Source organism: Bos javanicus, chromosome 6, assembly GCF_032452875.1.
Source record: "Bos javanicus breed banteng chromosome 6, ARS-OSU_banteng_1.0, whole genome shotgun sequence".
Taxonomy (NCBI): Eukaryota; Metazoa; Chordata; class Mammalia; order Artiodactyla; family Bovidae; genus Bos; species Bos javanicus.
Window position 1 is genome coordinate 95,573,080 of NC_083873.1, and position 18,496 is coordinate 95,591,575.

The 18,496-nt window shown below is 37.8% G+C and overlaps 1 protein-coding gene across 3 annotated transcripts in view; it reads left to right on the top strand.

Annotated features, from left to right (window-relative positions):
• The window catches only part of CFAP299 (cilia and flagella associated protein 299), a 733,601-nt gene that overhangs the window by 261,365 nt on the left and 453,740 nt on the right, over window positions 1-18,496 (top strand). For 2 of the 3 annotated variants that reach the window (XM_061420590.1, XM_061420588.1), the window contains exon 3: window positions 16,901-16,991. In XM_061420590.1, coding sequence (XP_061276574.1) covers window positions 16,901-16,991 — 91 coding nt within the window. The remainder of the gene's footprint in view (window positions 1-16,900; window positions 16,992-18,496) is intronic. The other variant, XM_061420589.1, reaches the window with a different exon arrangement.

Consider the following 18,496-nt stretch of genomic DNA (forward strand, 5'->3'; position numbering starts at 1 on the left):
AGAAGATGCCAGTTCAGTTACTGTCTGGTAATTAGAACTGGTACAGTGTTACTTCCCTGTATTCCATTGTTCAGAATAATCAGGTTCAAAGAGGTGGAGAAAACAGACTACTCCTCTTGAGAAGGATGGCATGAGCAGAAAGCATATGATTATGTAGGATAGAAGATGCTATTTTGCCATTTTGAAAAATGTCCAGTAAGTCTTTTAAAAAACAGTGGTCTAGACAGATACTTTATGATTAGTGTATTTGGAAAACTGCACATCTTGACTGGAGCATAGGGAGAGACAGATGAAGAGATTCAAAATTTAGATGTCAAAATATAACTTTACTACACGAGCTGTCTTTTCCTGTTTTGATCCTTCATCAAATGAGGAAATGCAAACATATGAAAATATGTTCGCTTTTGTTTATAATAAGATAAATACAAAAAAATGTACTGTTAGTTTCTCACCTATGAAATCAGCAGAAACCTAAAAGCTTTGGAATATACTTTGTTGATGAGAGTATGCAGAAACTTGTAAATAATATTCTTATAAATGACAGAAAGGACTACCGAATGGCCCACCCATTGAAGGAGAGTTTGATAATATTTAACAAAATAAAATACTCATTTATTCTTTAACCAGGAATTCTACACCTAGGAATTTATCCTAAAAATATACTGGCAAAAATATGAATGACCGATGCCCAAAGCTATACATTAAAGCAGTATTTGTCTTAGTAAATAAGAGGGAGCAACCCAAATGACCATCAGTAGCCAAGCGACTGTACTGGAATATATCCATATACTAGAGTACTATGCACCTAAGAAAGGCGTGACAATGTCTCTTACTACTATGTCGTAATTTTCTGACTGTAATGTAAGTGAAAAAGGAAAGTTGAGATAAATGGGTATAAGATGCTACTATTTACAAAATAAATATAAAGCTGGCAAGATAATAGATAGATATGCTTATCTTTGAAAAATAGCAATTAAAAAAGCAATATCAAGTCAATCCTTTTGTTTAAATTGAGGATCTGTATAGAAGGGAGGGAATAGAACAGGATAGAAAAAAACTAAGGAAGATGCAAGCTAGGCTTCTTTAAAATCTCTACGTTGTAGATTTGACTTTAGGATTCTAAGAATATTTTCTATAATCATAAGGAAAAATTTTATATATCTTAAAAACTTAAATAAAATTAATAAATGAACCTAATTGTGTATGTAACTGGGATCACAGTTACAAAGAAGGTATCTTTTTCAAGTGTGGGGACTTTAGTTTTTTGTTAATTTTAAAATTTCTTACTCATGCTGAGTATCATGCAGGATGCTAATTCTTTAACCAGGGATCCAACTTGCACCCTCTGTAGTGGAAGCGTGGAGTCTTAGCCAGTGGACCATCAAGGAAGTTCCCAAGTGTGGTGACTTTAAAACACAGTTATCTGGTCATATGTCCCTAGTGGGATATAGCTTAAATGGAAAAAAAAAAAGATTTGCATTTGCACCTTAAAGTATTTTCAAAGCATATTGTTGATAATATTGGCTTATGATAATTATCATAAAACTTATCATAAAAGTTTTATTATCATAAAACTTATGATAATAAGTTTTATTTGGGACTCTATGATAAAGCGAATGAGATATTAGCTCTTTCCCTGGTGGTTCAGTGATAAAGAACCCACCTGGCAATACAAGCGACACAGGTTCAATCCGTGCATCAGGAAGATCCCTTGGAGAAGAAAATGACAGCCCACTCCAGTATTCTTGCCTGGGAAACCCCATGGACAGAGGAACCTGGTAGGCTACAGTCCATGAGGTCACAAAGAGTCGGGCACAACTTAGTAACTGAACAACAATAAAAATGATTTATTATGATGGTGTTTTTGAACTTCAGGATTTTTGCTTTTGGATGGAAGGAGACTGATTGTAAGAACAAGGCACCTTGTATAAGGAGTGTAATTCATTGAGGGCCCCATCAGATGCTCTTTGAAACCTGTTGTCCATTTGCACCCATGCCACACCTGCCATAGGCTGCTTTCCCCCAGTGACTGAGTGTGGCAGGAATATTAAGCGTGGATCCATTTCTGGGAGCCATAACTCTTTATTGGCTAACTTTGGTTCAAGGACTTAGAGCTTTGCTGAATCTTCCTTAGCATAGCAGTTTAGGATACTTATTTCTCTCTCTGACTCTCTCTCTCTCTCTCCTCCTTCCCCATTCTAATGCTGTCCCATCTTTTCTAAACTTTTCTTTGTCACTAAAGGTCAGAATTATATCCCAGTGCTGCAATTCTTATTGAAAGGGTAACACAGAGGTTCATACAGGGTACAACAGGAACCAAGGCTTCCTAACAGCCTTCTTTGGGTATCTTTCTCCCCGAGGTCCCACATGGATACTCCTCTCCTTCTGTATACCCTGTCCTACTGTATCCCCCTCATCTGTATACTCTTCTGCTTTAAGTACACACTGTCTTGATGCTTGAAAGTCTCTACCTGCCTCATATGGTTGTTGAGAAATGCAGCGTGGCTTTTCTGCTTAGACTGCTTTTCTCTGGTGAGTAGTTGCCCCCTGGAATTTCATCATATCAGATTGTCTTCCACCTTATATAGAATTTTTCAAACATTATTAACAAGAGACACACACATGGAGACTAGGTATAAATAGCATCAAGATGTTGAGCCTCAAGACCTTCGACTTTCTAAAGCCTCGTGTGCATGATCGACCTCCGTGTTCTATTGTAAATGTAAATAATATTTTTATGATGTAAAGCAGTAAGACAGATGCCTGAAGAGAGTTTAAAGGCTAGTATATCAAACACGGGGTTATTTTCCTTGCTTTCTGTTTTCTAATTGGCTTGTATAAATATAACCAGGAGATCAGGGAGTATATTTCAAACCAGATAAAAGATTTAGCTGCCTCTCAGAGGAGAGTGAAAGTGAAGTTATATTTTAATGTTTATAGAAAAGCGAACACATTCAGAAACTAAGAACTTTTATTTCCTCTCTAAGTTGTCTTTTTTCTCCCCTCAAAGTGTGAGAACATCTTAACCTACCATATTTAAGAACTATCTCGATAAATTTGCCAAAGTTACCAAGAAATGAGGAATCCATTGATGCTTTCTCACACAGAAGCCAAACCATTTTGTCCCTTCAAAGAAAAGCACAAGTTTTCCTCCAGGGGGAGTGGAGTTTGATGTCAGATACCACAGATTTCAGGACTCCCACTTGGGTTTTCCTCAAAATAGAAAATGAAAAGAAACAGCTGTCCAGTGTGCGTGTTAGCACTTCTCGTCTTTCGTCTGTGTGCTTCTGACAGTTAAAGTTTTTCCCAGAGATGTTGAGAGCTTTACTGTACGTTTGATAACTTAAAAACTCTTTCACACAGAAAAGGGTGGGAAGGTGGTGCCATTCATCTTCCTAACGGAAATTTGATTCTCATTCCTTCTCACCAATAAATGAACCTCATTCCTCAAGTATTCTACTCCTTTTCTGAAAGTTATTAGAATATAAATTGATGACCTCCTGGAAATTCTATGGAAATCATAGTATGTAATGTAAAAGTTCTGCATTAATGCTGCTGCTGCTGCTGCTGCTAAGTCGCTTCAGTCGTGTCCGACTCTGTGTGACCCCATAGACGGCAGCCCACCAGGCTCCCCTTCCCTGGGATTCTCCAGGCAAGAATACTGGAGTGGGTTGCCGTTTCCCATCTGTATTCATAAATCTCTCTAAATGCAATCCTGACTGACCTGACTCCTAAGGAACATTGTTTCAATTACATTTGAAGAAAAGAAAGAAAGAAAAGCCACCAAGAATAGATTACAAGAAAATACAAGAGACTCAAAAACCACACACTGGATTTAGCTCCACTGTTTTTTTCCTTTTGAATCTTCAGAAAATTATCCCTTGGTATTAAAAGTAGATTCGCCTATTGAATTTATACTCAAAGGAAAGGACTTGAAATTGTTCACCGGTTGCTTTTTTCCCCTTCTATACATTTTCTGGTATTCCTTCTGTTATTCAGAGGACATGTAGATCAGACATAAAAGTATGTACATATGAAACATAAAAGTAATCAGGGGAAAGCAAATTAAAGGCATGACAAGACAGTACAAACACACCAAATTACTTGATATGAAAAACTCCAGTATAATAACACATATATATGGAATTTAGAAAGATGGTAACAATAACCCTGTATGCAAGACAGCAAAAGAGGCACAGATGTATAGAACAGTCTTTTGGACTCTGTGGGAGAGGGCGAGGGTGGGATGATTTGGGAGAGTGGCATTGAAACATGTATATTATCGTATGTGAAACGAATCACCAGTTCAGCTTCGATGCATGATACAGGATGCTCGGGGCTGGTGCACTGGGTTACCAGAGGGATAATCTAGGGAGGGAGGTGGGAGGGGGGTTAACACATGTACACCCGTGGCGGATTCATGTCAATGTATGGCAAAACCAATACAATATTGTAAAGTAATTAGCCTCCAATTAAAATAAAAAAAATTTAAAAACTCCTAAAATACAACATTTGGGGAGTGATGAGGATCAAAAGGAACTCTCATGTTCATGTGGATCAGAAGGAACCTCATTTTCTGGTAATGGTAGTGTCAGTTGGTTCAACTGTTTTGGAAAGGAGTTGGCATTGTTTTGTAAAGTTAAAGTTACAAATACCCTACAACACAGGTATTCCACTGCTAGCTACATTTCTTAGAGAAATTTCTGCTCAGAACACATGTACAGGAAATTCTGGTTTATAATAGACCCAAAGGAGAAACAACTTTGAGGTCTATGTTAATAAAAATGGTAAATAAATAGTTGTGTGTTAATATAAAAGAATTCAGTGAAAATGAGAGTCAACCACAAGCATCAAGATGTGTGGAACATACAAACATGTTAATGAAAAGAAACAAAATTTGAAAAACACATACTTCATGATACCATTTTTAGAAACTTCAAAAACAGGCAAATTAAACTATATTGTTTAGGGGGTACAGTGATACTTATGTGATAAAAGGAAATGGTGATCATGAAAGTTGAAGACATATAAGCCAAAAGCAAGGGAGTGGATTTCATAAGAGTCAGAAAGTGGTTACCTTTGGTGATGGTGGTGATGGGAGATGGAGTAGTGAGCAGGAAGGAATAATCGGAGTTCTAGACTGTTGTCATTGGTCTGTTTCTTGACTTGGTGATAAGTTACAGGGGTTGGCTTTGAAATAATTGGTTAACTCTATATTTAAGTTTTATGCTGTTTTTATGTTTGTTAGTTATATTTCGCATATATCCTATAATGAGTATATTATTGTTTAAATTCACATTCAAGATAAAAAACAGAAATTTTTTCTCTAGGCTATTTGAGGCAAATTCCTATGGTCTGTCATTTGGGCTTTTTAAAATTTTTTGTGGTTACATGACTTGAAATTGCTTGCACCTTGCTAAAGATAGCTGGAGAGGAACAAATAATTGTCGTAACTTAATCTAGCATATCTCAAGAGGTCAGTTCAGTTCAGTTCAGTTCAGTTGCTCGGTTGTGTCTGACTCTGTGACCCCATGAACTGCAGCATGCCAGGCCTCCCTGTCCATCACCAACTCCCAGAGTTCACGCAGACTCATGTCCATCGAGTCAGCGATGCCATCCAGCCATCTCATCCTCTGTCGTCCCCTTCTCCTCCTGCCCCCAATCCCTCCCAGCATCAGAGTCTTTTCCAATGAGTCAACTCTTCACATGAGGTGGCCAAAGTACTGGAGTTTCAGCTTCAGCATCATTCCTTCCAAAGAAATCCCAGGACTAATCTCCTTCAGAATGGACTGGTTGGATCTCCTTGCAGTCCAAGGGACTCTCAAGAGTCTTCTCCAACACCACAGTTCAAAAGCATAAATTCTTCTGCACTTAGTTTTCTTTATGGTCCAACTCTCACATCCATACATGACCACAGGAAAAACCATAGGCTTGACTAGACGGACCTTTGTTGGCAAAGTAATGTTTCTGCTTTTGAATATGCTATCTGGGTTGGTCATAACTTTCCTTCCAAGGAGTAAGCGTCTTTTGATTTCATGGCTGCAGTCACCATCTGTAGTGATTTTGGAGCCCCCTGAAATAAAGTCTGACACTGTTTCCACTGTTTCCCCATCTATTTCCCATGAAGTGATGGGACCAGATGCCATGATCTTCGTTTTCTGAATGTTGAACTTTAAGCCAACATTTTCACTTTCCTCTTTCACTTTCATCAAGAGGCTTTTTAAAGTTCCTCTTCACTTTCTGCCATAAGGGTCGTGTCGTCTACCTATCTGTGGTTATTGATATTTCTCCTGGCAATCTTGATTCCAGCTTATGCTTCTTCCAGCCCAGTGTTTCTCATGATGTACTCTGCATATAAGCTAACTAAGCAGGGTGACAATATACAGCCTTGACATACTCCTTTTCCTATTTGGAACCAGTCTGTTGTTCCATGTCCAGTTCTAACTGTTGATTCCTGACCTGCATATAGGTTTCTCAAGAGGCAGATCAGGTGGTCTGGTATTCCCATCTCTTTCAGAATGTTCTGCAGTTTATTGTGATCCACACAGCCAAAGGCTTTGGCATAGTCAATAAAGCAGAAATAGATGTTTTTCTGAATTCTCTTGCTTTTTCAATGATCCAGCAGGTGTTGGCAATTTGATCTCTGGTTCCTCTGCCTTTTCTAAAACCAGCTTGAGTATCTGGAAGTTCAAGGTTCATGTATTGCTGAAGCCTGGCTTAGAGAGTTTTGAGCATTACTTTACAAGCATGTGAGATGAGTGCAGTTGTGCGGTAGTTTGAGCATTCTTTGGCATTGCCTTTCTTTGGGATTGGAATGAAAACTGACCTTTTCCAGTCCTGTGGCCACTGCTGAGTTTTCCAAATTTGCTGGCATATTGAGTGCAGCACTTTCACTGCATCATCTTTCAGGATTTGAAAGAGCTCAACTGGAATTCCATCACCTCCACTAGCTTTGTTTGTAGTGATCCTTTCTAAGGCCCACTTGACTTCACATTCCAGGATGTCTGGCTCTAGGTGAGTGATCACACCGTCGGGATTATCTTGGTCATGAAGATCTTTTTTGTACCGTTCTTCTGTGTATTCTTGCCATCTCTTCTTAATATCTTCTGCTTCTGTTAGGTCCATATCATTTCTGTCCTTTATCGAGCCCATCTTTGTATGAAATGTTCTCTTGGTATCTCTAATTTTATTGAAGAGATCTCTAGTCTTTCCCATTCTGTTGTTTTCCTCTGTTTCTTTGCATTGATTGCTGAGGAAGGCTTTCTTATCTCTTCTTGCTATTCTTTGGAACTCTGCATTCAGATGTTTATATCTTTCCTTTTCTCCTTTGCTTTTCGCTTCTCTTCTTTTCACAGCTATATGTAAGGCCTCCCCAGACAGCCATTTTGCTTTTTTGCTTTCTTTTCCATGGGGATAGTCTTGATCCCTGTCTCCTGTACAATGTCACAAACCTCAGTCCATAGTTAATCAGGCACTCTTATCTATCAGATCTAGTCCTTTAAATCTATTTCTCACTTCCACTATATAATCACAAGGGATTTGATTTAGGCCATACCTGAATGGTCTAGTGGTTTTTCCCTACTTTCTTCAATTTAAGTCTGAATTTGACAATAAGGAATTCATGATCTGAGCCACAGTCAGCTCCCAGTCTTGTTTTTGCTGACTGTATATAGAGCTTCTCCATCTTTGGCTGCAAAGAATATAATCAGTCTGATTTCGGTGTTGACCATCTGGTGATGTCCATGTGTAGAGTCTTCTCTTGTGTTCTTGGAAGAGGGTGTTTGCTATGACCAGTGCTTTCTCTTGGCAAAATTCTATTAGCCTTTGCCCTGCTTCATTCCGTATTCCAAGGCCAGATTTGCCTGTTACTCCAGGCAAAGTTTCTTGACTTCCTACTTTTGCATTCCAGTCCCCTATAATGAAAAGGACATCTTTTTTGGGTGTTAGTTCTAAAAGGTCTTGTAAGTCTTCATAGAACCGTTCAACTTCAGCTTCTTCAGCATTACTGGTTGGGGCATAGTTTTGGATTACTCTGATATTGAATGGTTTGCCTTGGAAATGAACAGAGATCATTCTGTTGTTTTTGAGATTGCATCCAAGTACTGCAGTTTGGACTCTTTTGTTGACCACGATGGCTACTCCATTTCTTCTGAGGGATTCCTGCCCGCAGTAGTAGATATAATGGTCATCTGAGTTAAAGTCACCCATTCCAGTCCATTTTAGTTCGCTGATTCCTAGAATGTCAACATTCACTCTTGCCATCTCCTGTTTGACCACTTCCAATTTGCCTTGATTCATGGACCTGACATTCCAGGTTCCTATGCAATATTGCTCTTTACAGCATCAGACCTTGCTTTTATCACCAGTCACATCCACAACTGGGTATTGTTTTTGCTTTGGCTCCATCCCTTCATTCTTTCTGGAGTTATTTCTCCACTGATCTCCAGTAGCATATTGGGCACCTACCAACCTGGGGAGTTCCTCTTTCAGTATCCTATCATTTTGCCTTTTCATACTGTTCATGGGGTTCTCAAGGCAAGAATACTGACGTGATTTGCCATTCCCTTCTCCAGTGGACCACATTCTGTCAAACCTCTCCACCATGACCCGCCCGTCTTGCGTGGCCCCACAGGGCATGGCTTAGTTTCATTGGTTTACCAGGCTATGGTCCCTGTGATTAGATTGACTAGTTTTCTGTGAGTGTGGTTTCAGTGTGTCTGCCCTCTGATGCCCTCTTGCAACACTTACCGTCTACTTGGGTTCTCTTACCTTGGACGAGGGGTATCTCCACACTGCCGCCCCTCCTGACCTTGAACGTGGAGTGGCTCCTCTTGGCCCTCCTGCACCCGCGCAGCCACTGCTTCTTGGATGTGGGGTTGCTTTCTCAAGAGGTAAAACTTGCTAACATTCTCCATAGGATAAAAGAAAATCTGAAATAGCTCCAAGTTGTACCAAAGAAGTGATAAGACAAGCAAGACAGAATATTGCAAGAAAAAAGATGGGAAATGAATTCTGAAGAGAGGAAAAAACCATGCTATAAATAGAATTGTGTACCCCATCCACCCCACTTGACCCTACCAAGTCATATGTTGAAACCCTAACCCCCAGTGGGATGGTATTTGAGGACTGACCTTTGAGAGGTAATTAGGTTTAGAGGAGATTCTGATGGCTGAGCATTCGTGATTGGTTTAGTGTTCACATAAGAAGAGACACCAGAGAATTTGCTCTTGTTCTCTCTCTGCTGTGGGGGACCCAATGAGAAGGCAGCCAGGTGCAGGCTAAAGGAAGTGCTCCCCAGGTACAGAATGTGCTGGTACCCCAACTTCAGACTTCTGATATACAGAACTTGATAAATTTCTGTTATTGAAGCCACCCAGTCTATGGTATGGTAAATTCCATAGTATTTTGTTATGGCAGTCTGAGCTGACTATTGGGCTTCCCTGGTGACTCAGATGGTAAAGAATCTGCCTGTAATGCAGGACATGTGGGTTCGACCCCTGGGTGGGGAAGATCCCCTGCAAATATACAATGATACATTGAGGAAAGGAAAGTGAGGGTTTACCAATTAAAAGATAGTTATAAAACACTTTATTTAGGGGAAACTAAGATTTTTCTTCTCCTAATTTATGCAAAGGACTAAAGCAAAATATATCGTGTTGTCCTGGAAAAGTACAGAATCATCTCTCCCTGACAAAGTAAAAGACTATGTTAAAGTACTGTAAAAACATTTCATACTGAAACACTCAAATGAATTATCTAAAAATTCACACATTGTTTTAATTGAAATTATGTATTTTTTAATCAAGTTTGCCAACAACTTTTTTTCTATTTTGGCCTTTAAAAAATCAAAGGTATATTATTTGAGACCGTACAAATACACATATTACAAATCATTTTCTCAGTAAACTTATCATGGGAAATAAAGCTACCCATGAAAAACTGCTCTTTCATAAATTAGTGTGCTTGTGTCTAAAGAAGATAATATTATAGAGTTTTTATAATAAATATTTTACCCATTTACTATTTTTTACTTTACTCTGCACTTAATGTTTCTAAACTGAATATACAAAAACATCCTTTTAAACAAACTGAGGTACAGAGAGGTTAAATTAAAACATATTTTCAAACAAGTACTAATGAGCTGGATATAAATTCTAGAAATATAAAATGTGAATGTGGGTTATTTAAACAACATAATTAAATCATAAAACCAGTAGCTTAATTTTTGAGGATTAAGAATATATTTAGAGTCATTCATGTAGAATTATATAAATACATTTAGCTAATGATTAAATAAGGTTGGTAAAAATTAACTCATACATATGACTTTTACCCTATTTTGAAAGTGTGGTGGAGTGTAAACAACATAGAAGGAGTGTTTGCCTTTTTAAAACTTATAACCCTCAGATTTTGTAACAGAAATACTTCACTTCTTAAGGAAGTGACTCCTTTTGTAATATTTATTTAAGCAAGGTTTCTCAGGTCACTGACTGTTAAATAAATCTAGTTAAGTAAGAGTAAATCATGTTAAAGATTTAAGAATTCCTTACCACACACTCTGTATTACCTTTCTTTCCCAGTATTTCTTCTTGCTGAGAAGTTTCAGTTTCTCAGATGTAGCATGTTATAATAATTGATTATTTATATAACTTTTTTTTACCCTGCTGCAAATAGCTTAGGGCTTTTAGACTGTATCCTCTCTGTTCCTAGTTTATATAACAAAAATACTATTATCTTCCTCATAGAGGTTATAAGAAATGATGTTAAGTCTGTGTATGTAAGACTTGAATAATATTAAAAAGGAACAATATTGTCTTCATGTATTGTCAGTGTGGCAGTCACATTTCTTAAACTTATTATAAATAAATGATGTTGGGTGCTTGATGATGGAGTATGATCATTTTAAATTAAAAGTTTAAGGCTTCCCTGGTGGCTCAGATGGTAAAGAACCTGCCTGCAGTGTAGGAGACCAGGGTTTGATCCTTGGGTCAGGAAGATCCCCTGGAGAAGGGAACGGCTACCCACTCTAGTATTCTTGCCTGGAGAATCTCATGGACAGAGGAATCTCATGGGCTACAGTCCATGGGGTTGCAAAGAGTTGGACACAACTGAGCAACTAACACATACAGCTGCTAGGCTACTTAGAGATTATTCAACTCATCATGAAACCCAGGTTCAGAAAAACTTGACTTGGACTAATCAGTTGGTAAGTGAATAAGAATTAAAGACTGATGTCCTGTCTTATATTTCAGTTTGATTTCCATTATCTCATGTTTCCATTTTAAATACTTAACATTTTGACTATTTAAAAAGCAATTCATTTTAATTAGATAAATTGTGCAGTCTCCTGGGATATCTTCAGTATATTACAGATTAGGTTAAAGTCTAATTTGATCATCAAGCCAATCCCACAACAACATCTTTGTTGAAAGAGTGAGCATTTCATATGGTGAAAGTATCAGTTTAGATTAAGTTTAGTTAGAAATAGGGGTTCCCTGGTGGCTCAGATGGTAAAGAATCTACCTGCAATGCAGGAGACTTGTGTCAGGAAGATCCCCTGGAGAAGGAAATGGCTACCCACCCCAGTATTCTTGCCTGAAGAACTCCATGGACAAAAGAGCCTTGGAGAGCTATAGTCCATGGGGTCACAAAGAGTTGGACATGACTGAGAAGTTAACACTTAGTTAAAAATAATTGAAAACCCCAAAGTGACAGTGACTGAAACCAATTATAAACTCTTTTTATTTAGCCTTATATTCCAGAGGTTTTTCATGTCTGATAAACCTGGGAATAAATATGATCTTCCTTGACACTTGCATAAACATCTATTCCTAGGAACAATAACAATTCAGTAAAACAGTAAGTTGCAAAATATGTAATAAAATGAACCACTCACAAAATGATATTGATACAGTATATACTTTTATGGGTACATGAGTATATGCGTAAACAACTGAAAATAACTGAAGGCTGTGTGCAAAATGATAATGATGTTTACTTTGGATGTTTAGGGTTGAGATTGGTAATCTGATTGGACTTTATCTGTAATGTTCTAAGGACTTACAACAAAATAAGTTGTGTTTGGGGATAGGAAAAGTGGGGAGTAGACTTACTATACAGAAATCTTTAGGACTGCTGCAGTATTGTTTTTTTTTTTTTTTCTCCCGGTTATGTTGCCCTCTGAGATTCCAAAACTCCCCACAGACCTGCCAGTGAGAGGGGGTCCTGCTGTTTGGAAACTTCTCCTCCTTCACGACTCCCTCCCCAGCATGGGTCTCTGTCCCTAACTCTTTGTCTCTTTGCCTTTTACATTTTGTCCTACCTCCTTCCGAAGAGAATGGGCTGCCTTTCTGGGTGCCTGGTGTCCTCCGCCAGTGTTCCGAAGTTGTTTTGTGGCAGTTGCTCAGCATTCAAACGATCTCTTGGTGAATTTGTGGGGGACAAAGTGGTCTCCCCATCCTATTCCTGCACCATCTTTGGACCGCCCCCTAAAGTAACTTAAAAAAATTTTTTTCATTGTGGTAAAATCCACATAATATGAAACATACTATTTTGACTATATTTGACTGTATGGTTCAGTGGCGCTATGTGCATTCCTATTGTGTAGCTCTCACCACTCATTGTTTCCCAAATTTTTCACCTTGCTAAACTGAAACTCTGTCCCCATTAAATACTAACTCCCCATTCCCCCTCTCTCCCCTCTGACCCCTTGACCCCGTCATCTACTATTGCACTTCCGGATTCTATTAACTTGACTATTCTAGGTATCTTGTACAAGTGGAATCAAACAATATTTGTTGCTCTGCAGTATCTTAGCTGGATAACCATCATATCAATTCTAGGTTTTGTTTGTGAACAATAGAAACCAATTCCAATGAACTAAATCAAAAAGGGGGTTTACTGGAGGGATACTGATTATTGTAGATTTGAGGAAAAAGTTGAATGATGAGGCTATCTAGTAGGAATTAAGGACAGCTTAATTCAGCTTAGTACAACTCCAGTTTCTTCGCAACCTTGGATCTCTCTCTTTATGATATGCATTCCCATGAGGTGACGTGACATTAGGTAAGTTTGAGGCATATTCATCAGCTGAGCTTTGGGAGGTAAGAGTTGTGAGTGAGTGGGTACCATTGACTGTGTCACCAGAGCAAAGAATGTGAGAAGGACCATTTTCCAAATAAAAAGTGTATGTGTGCTCAGCTGCTCAGTCGTGTCTTGACTCTTTGTGACCCATGGACAGAAGCCCGCCAGGCTCCTCTGCTCATGGAATTTTCCAGGCAAGAATACTCAGTAGAGTGCCACTCCCTTCTCCAGGGGAATCTTCTCGATCCAGGGATCAAACCCACGTCTCTTATATCTCCAACATTGGCAGGCAGATTCTTTTACCACTAGTGACACCTGGGAAGCCCTCCAAATAAAAATTAGGGTTCTGTTTTCAAAAAATGTGAAGGTTGTCAGGAAGGCAAAACCAATAAGTGTCTATAGCTATCACAGAAGAACACAGACCAAAGTCTGTCTCATTTCTTCAACCATAGTTTTTAGATGTTCTGTGCATCTGCGGAAAGATATTCTTCTGTGGAGCTAAGTTTAGTGATCATACTGTCTAAAAGTGTCTTTATTTGGTTAAAATGCAGTCAACTGCATGAACACATTTTCTGTACCTTTAAATTTTGCTCAGGAATTCTTTTCTTTATTGCTCTTGTTTACTGAGCTATGTACTCATCTTTGATTATGCTGTTGAAGGCAATGGGTACATGGGATACTGTTTACAAATATTTACTACTTTTCCGTAGGCAGGATTATCCTTTTCTATTCTGTTGATTTCAGGCGTGGCACTTGCTTTCTCCAATAAAATAGAGTGGAAGTGACATGAGTCTCTTACAAGCAGATGTTCTAAGAGCCAGCAAGTGATGGTGTTCCCTCTGCACAGTAACAAAGATGTTTCAAATAGAGGTTATTTTCAGGAGCCTCCCAGTACATCCCACCACGGTGAAGAGCCACAGTCAACCTGCTGTGGATGCACAGCTTTTTGAGAAACAATCATTTGTAATTTTAAACCACAGAGATTTGGGGTATTTGTTAGCTTAGTATAAGCTAACCAGTCCTAACTGAAACACTTGTAAAACTAATTTTCTGTTCAGACTTCACAGATAATTTCTAACTCATTGTGGTTTTAAATATTTCCTATCATAAGTAGGAAATTAGGTAGAAAGTGATGAAGTGAAGAGAGGATTATTTTGTGAGCACTGGAGAAGCAATACTTCTCTCTGGGCAAGCTTCTGACAAAATAATTTGATATTTTGGAGATTTAATGGCAGAAGTACATAGGTGTATTATAATATGGAAGACTTACTTTTAAATAGAGCAACAGATTGAAAAATTTCTCAAACGCATGATTCTCTCCTTTAGTACCAATTAGTAGTTATTTTTATGTATAGTTAGATGTCCGGTGGCCCAGTGGTAAAGAATTTACTTGCTAATGCAGGAGATTTAGGAGACATGGATTTGATCACCAGGTTGGGAAGATCCTCTGGAATAGAAAACGGCAACCCACTCCAGTATTCTTTCCTGGAAAATTCCATGGACAGAGAAGCCTGGTGGGGTAGAGTCCATTGGGTTGCAAAGCATTAGACACAACTGAGCGACTGAGCATGCACACACACAGGTGTTTTGATTATTAGTTGATATTGATACTATGCGTGTATACATATCCTAAGTCACTTCAGTCGTGTCTGACTGTGATCCCATGCACTATAGCCCACCAGGCTCCTTTATTCATGGGATTCTCCAGGCAAGAATATTGGAGTGGATTGCCATGCTCTCCTCCAGGGGATTTTCCCAACCCAGGGATTGAACCCACCTCTCTTACATATCCTGCATTGGCAGGTGAGATCTTTACCACTAGCATCACCTGGGAAGTCCATTGATACTATAAGCCAAGGCATATAAAATTAGTAAAGAAGAAACTGACAAGTTATGATTAGTTTAATAAGTTGCATGTATTGTTCAACAAAATAATCATTAGGTTACATGCTGTATATGCCCATATTGATTTAAAGAAACCTGGTAATAATCTCTCTTTAACTTTTTAGAAAAAGAAATCCCAGGTCTATTTCCCTATTAAGTACTTCCCAAATCTACCTCTTCTTATTCTTACCACCGCTGCTTTAAGTCACGTCTTCATTATCTCTTACCAAAGCTCTCTAATTAATATTTCCAGTGTGCTTCTCCTCCAGGTTATGTTTACCACAACCACTGGATGCTATAACTAAAATACAACATTGACCATCGTATTTCCTTGCATATGACCCTGTGGTTCAACATGTCCTAGAAGACAAGGTTCAGGCTCCTTAATGTAGCATATAAGGGCTTCCTGGAAAGGCAGCATGGCCTGTTGGTTATAAGAATGAGTTTTAGAACCACACTTCCTAGGTTTGAAAATAGATCTGCTCTAAATTAGCTGAGTGACTTTTACTAAATATTTACAACAGTATGTCTGTAAAAATGTTAGCTTTTGTTAATTTTATATGGTTTCTCCCTCCCTTCCTGTACTTACTCTCTGATTTTTTAAAAAATTACCCAAGGGTAATGATTACCCAATTAATTTTTTAATAATTACTCAATGCTTTCCTGGTGGCTCAGACAGTAAAGAGTCTACCTGCAATGTGGGAGATCTGGGTTTGATCCTTGGGTTGGGAAGATCCCTTGGAGAAGGAAATGGTAACCCACTCCAGTATTCTTGCCTGGAGAATTCTGTGGACAGAGGAGCCTGGGAGGCTGCAGTCCACAGGGTCACAAAGAGTCAGGCATGACTGAGGGACTAACTTCCACTTTCAAGGGTACAGATTTTCATCTCTATTTTTGAATTCCTTTGTAATTACTCATAACTCTTTCCCTCTTCCACTACCCTCACCCTCCAACTGGCTAATGCTGTCTCATCTTTTAATGTTTAGTTCAATGATAGCTTTAAAGCTTAAGACTAAGTTGACTGTTCTTCGAATACCTAGGATATTTCTCTTATGAACTCAAAATCCATCCGTATCTCTATTATTATACTTATCACACAGTGTAATATTATAATGTTTCTGTATCTACTGACTTCTATGAGACCACAGGCAACTTGAGAGCAGGAATCATATCTCATTAATTTGTCCTTAGTATAGTTCCTGGTTCATAATAGACACACAGTAGAAATGTTTGTTGAATGTATAGAATATTGCCAAATAAAGAAAGGATTGTTATTTTGTAATCACTTTTGAACTCACTCTTTATTTTGTGGTTCAGTGTTGCTTGATCAAGATCATTGTGATAAATTTCCTTAAAAATTTATTTCCAGAGAAAGTAATTTCTCTCTTGAATTCTAAATACTTTCTTTTTTTTTTGACAAAGATAACCTGGTTTCCTGTCTTGCCTTGAGTATCTCCACTCATAGAGCTAAAATAGTGTTCTATTCCAGTAACTGAATTGGCCTAAGTGGCTAATATTTTACTTTTATTATATTAAATAATTGTGCTTAGATTACAGTCCATTTTAAATTATTATGGATAGTGAGGAGAGTACATAGTTTGAATTCCATGACATGATAAAAAGAATAAAATGGACATGTAAGTGCAATTAACTATATCTGGCATGAGTATTGATATTATTTATAATCTTGATTCCAGTTATTTTAAAATAAAGACTCTATAACTGTATGAAATTAAATTTAAGAATCTGATAGTTTATTATAATTATGTATAATTATAATGATTGTGAATTGTGTATACTGTTTATTTGTAGTTTTCATGTTGAAGGAATTGTCACTTGAAATAAAGAAGGCTGTTTTTTTGTACCCAGATTATTTTCAATATATTTGTTTAGCTAATATATTATAACTGGAGATCTGCTTTTTTTTTTTTAGGACACTAACAAGTGCTGGTAAAGACCTACATGATAATTTTCTGAAGGCTTTGGCAGTGAGAGAAGAAGACAATCGCAGTGGAAAAGTGAGCGTGAGTACATTTCATTCAGAGATTAAAAACGTATACCTTAAAGGCACATTAGTATGTAATATCTAGTTAGTTAATAATATAATTTTAAATACTGTCTCTGAAAGGTAGTTCATTAGGGATATAACAGAGCTCTTTATTATTGGAATATATGTGGAAAAATTATGTCAGTTTATATCTGTAGAAGTAGCTACATGGTGAAAAATATTAGTATCATTCTGCATATTTGTTGTGGAGAAAATGCCTATATGTGGCAGACTGGTTGTCATCTCCACCTTTGTGCTACTGCTATGCTGAAACTTCCTGCTTCTTTTTAGCCTCATCTCTTAACACTCATCTTGAAGGTTTTCCCACTGCATACCTGATTTTATGCTGTCTCTAGAAGATAGAGTCTTCCCTATAGTCCTATGTTGGGAGGTGTGTTAGAAACCACATAATGGAGAGAGATGATTTTGAGTCATCCAAGGAGGATATGCTTTTGCTTTATTAAAACTTGTGCTAAATCAGATATTTAAAATTGCTAATATTATTTGGAATATTTACTTTCATGTTTTACTAATATAATACTGGTGATAACAGTCTTCTGTATGTAAAAATAGACAAATATTCATGCTGAAACTGTAATGAGTGACTTACAGGAAAAGAATCAGAAGTAGCAGGATGCAAATTTTAGAGCAACAGGAAAATATGTTATAAGAGTGTCTATTTTTACCAAAGTTTTCTTAATTAAAAAAGTTGTATTTTTTTATCATGTCACTGGAAGATGTCACATGCAGATAAAATCCTCAGTGTACCTCAGAAAGAAAAAATATCACTCTTTGGTTAGGTAATTGTATAGAATGATCCTGGACTTGAAATCAGTGAAAGTTTCTTGGTGGAAGTGGGCAGAGTGAAATTTAAAAGAGGTGAGGTTGGAAACATGGGTGGACACTAGACTTGGGGGATTTTGTAAATCACAACAGAAAAGTTGGAATTTATCTGACCCTTTTTGGAAAGAGCAGCTAGAAAGGAGGAAGAAAATGTGGTGTAATAGTAATCCATGGTAAGGACCTTCAAGAAAAAGCAAATGATCATCAGTGATCAAGCAGGATAGGTCTGGAAAAGGATCTGTTGTGTTTGGGAATATTTACTTTAAAAAAATACTTGACAAGAACAAATTCCATCCATAGTAAGGATAGAAGTCAGGTTTCTCAGGGTTGAAAAATGGGCCGTGGTTAGGCAGTACCACCAAAAAACACAAACAGCTTTAGAGACCCGAGGCCCATGGTTTGTTCTGAAATGGTCTAATGCCTCTCAAAAATGCCTTTTTAACCTTTCTATCCCATTGGTATTTCCTTTAACAATGAATAACAGCATCATTCACTTATTTACTCAATCAGAAGTATGTAAGTTATAATAAACTCTTAATTCTTTCTCATGCATGTTGACTTGAGCTACTGCTGCTGCTGCTAAGTCGCCTCAGTCGTGTCCGACTCTGTGCGACCCCATAGATGGCAGCCCACCAGACT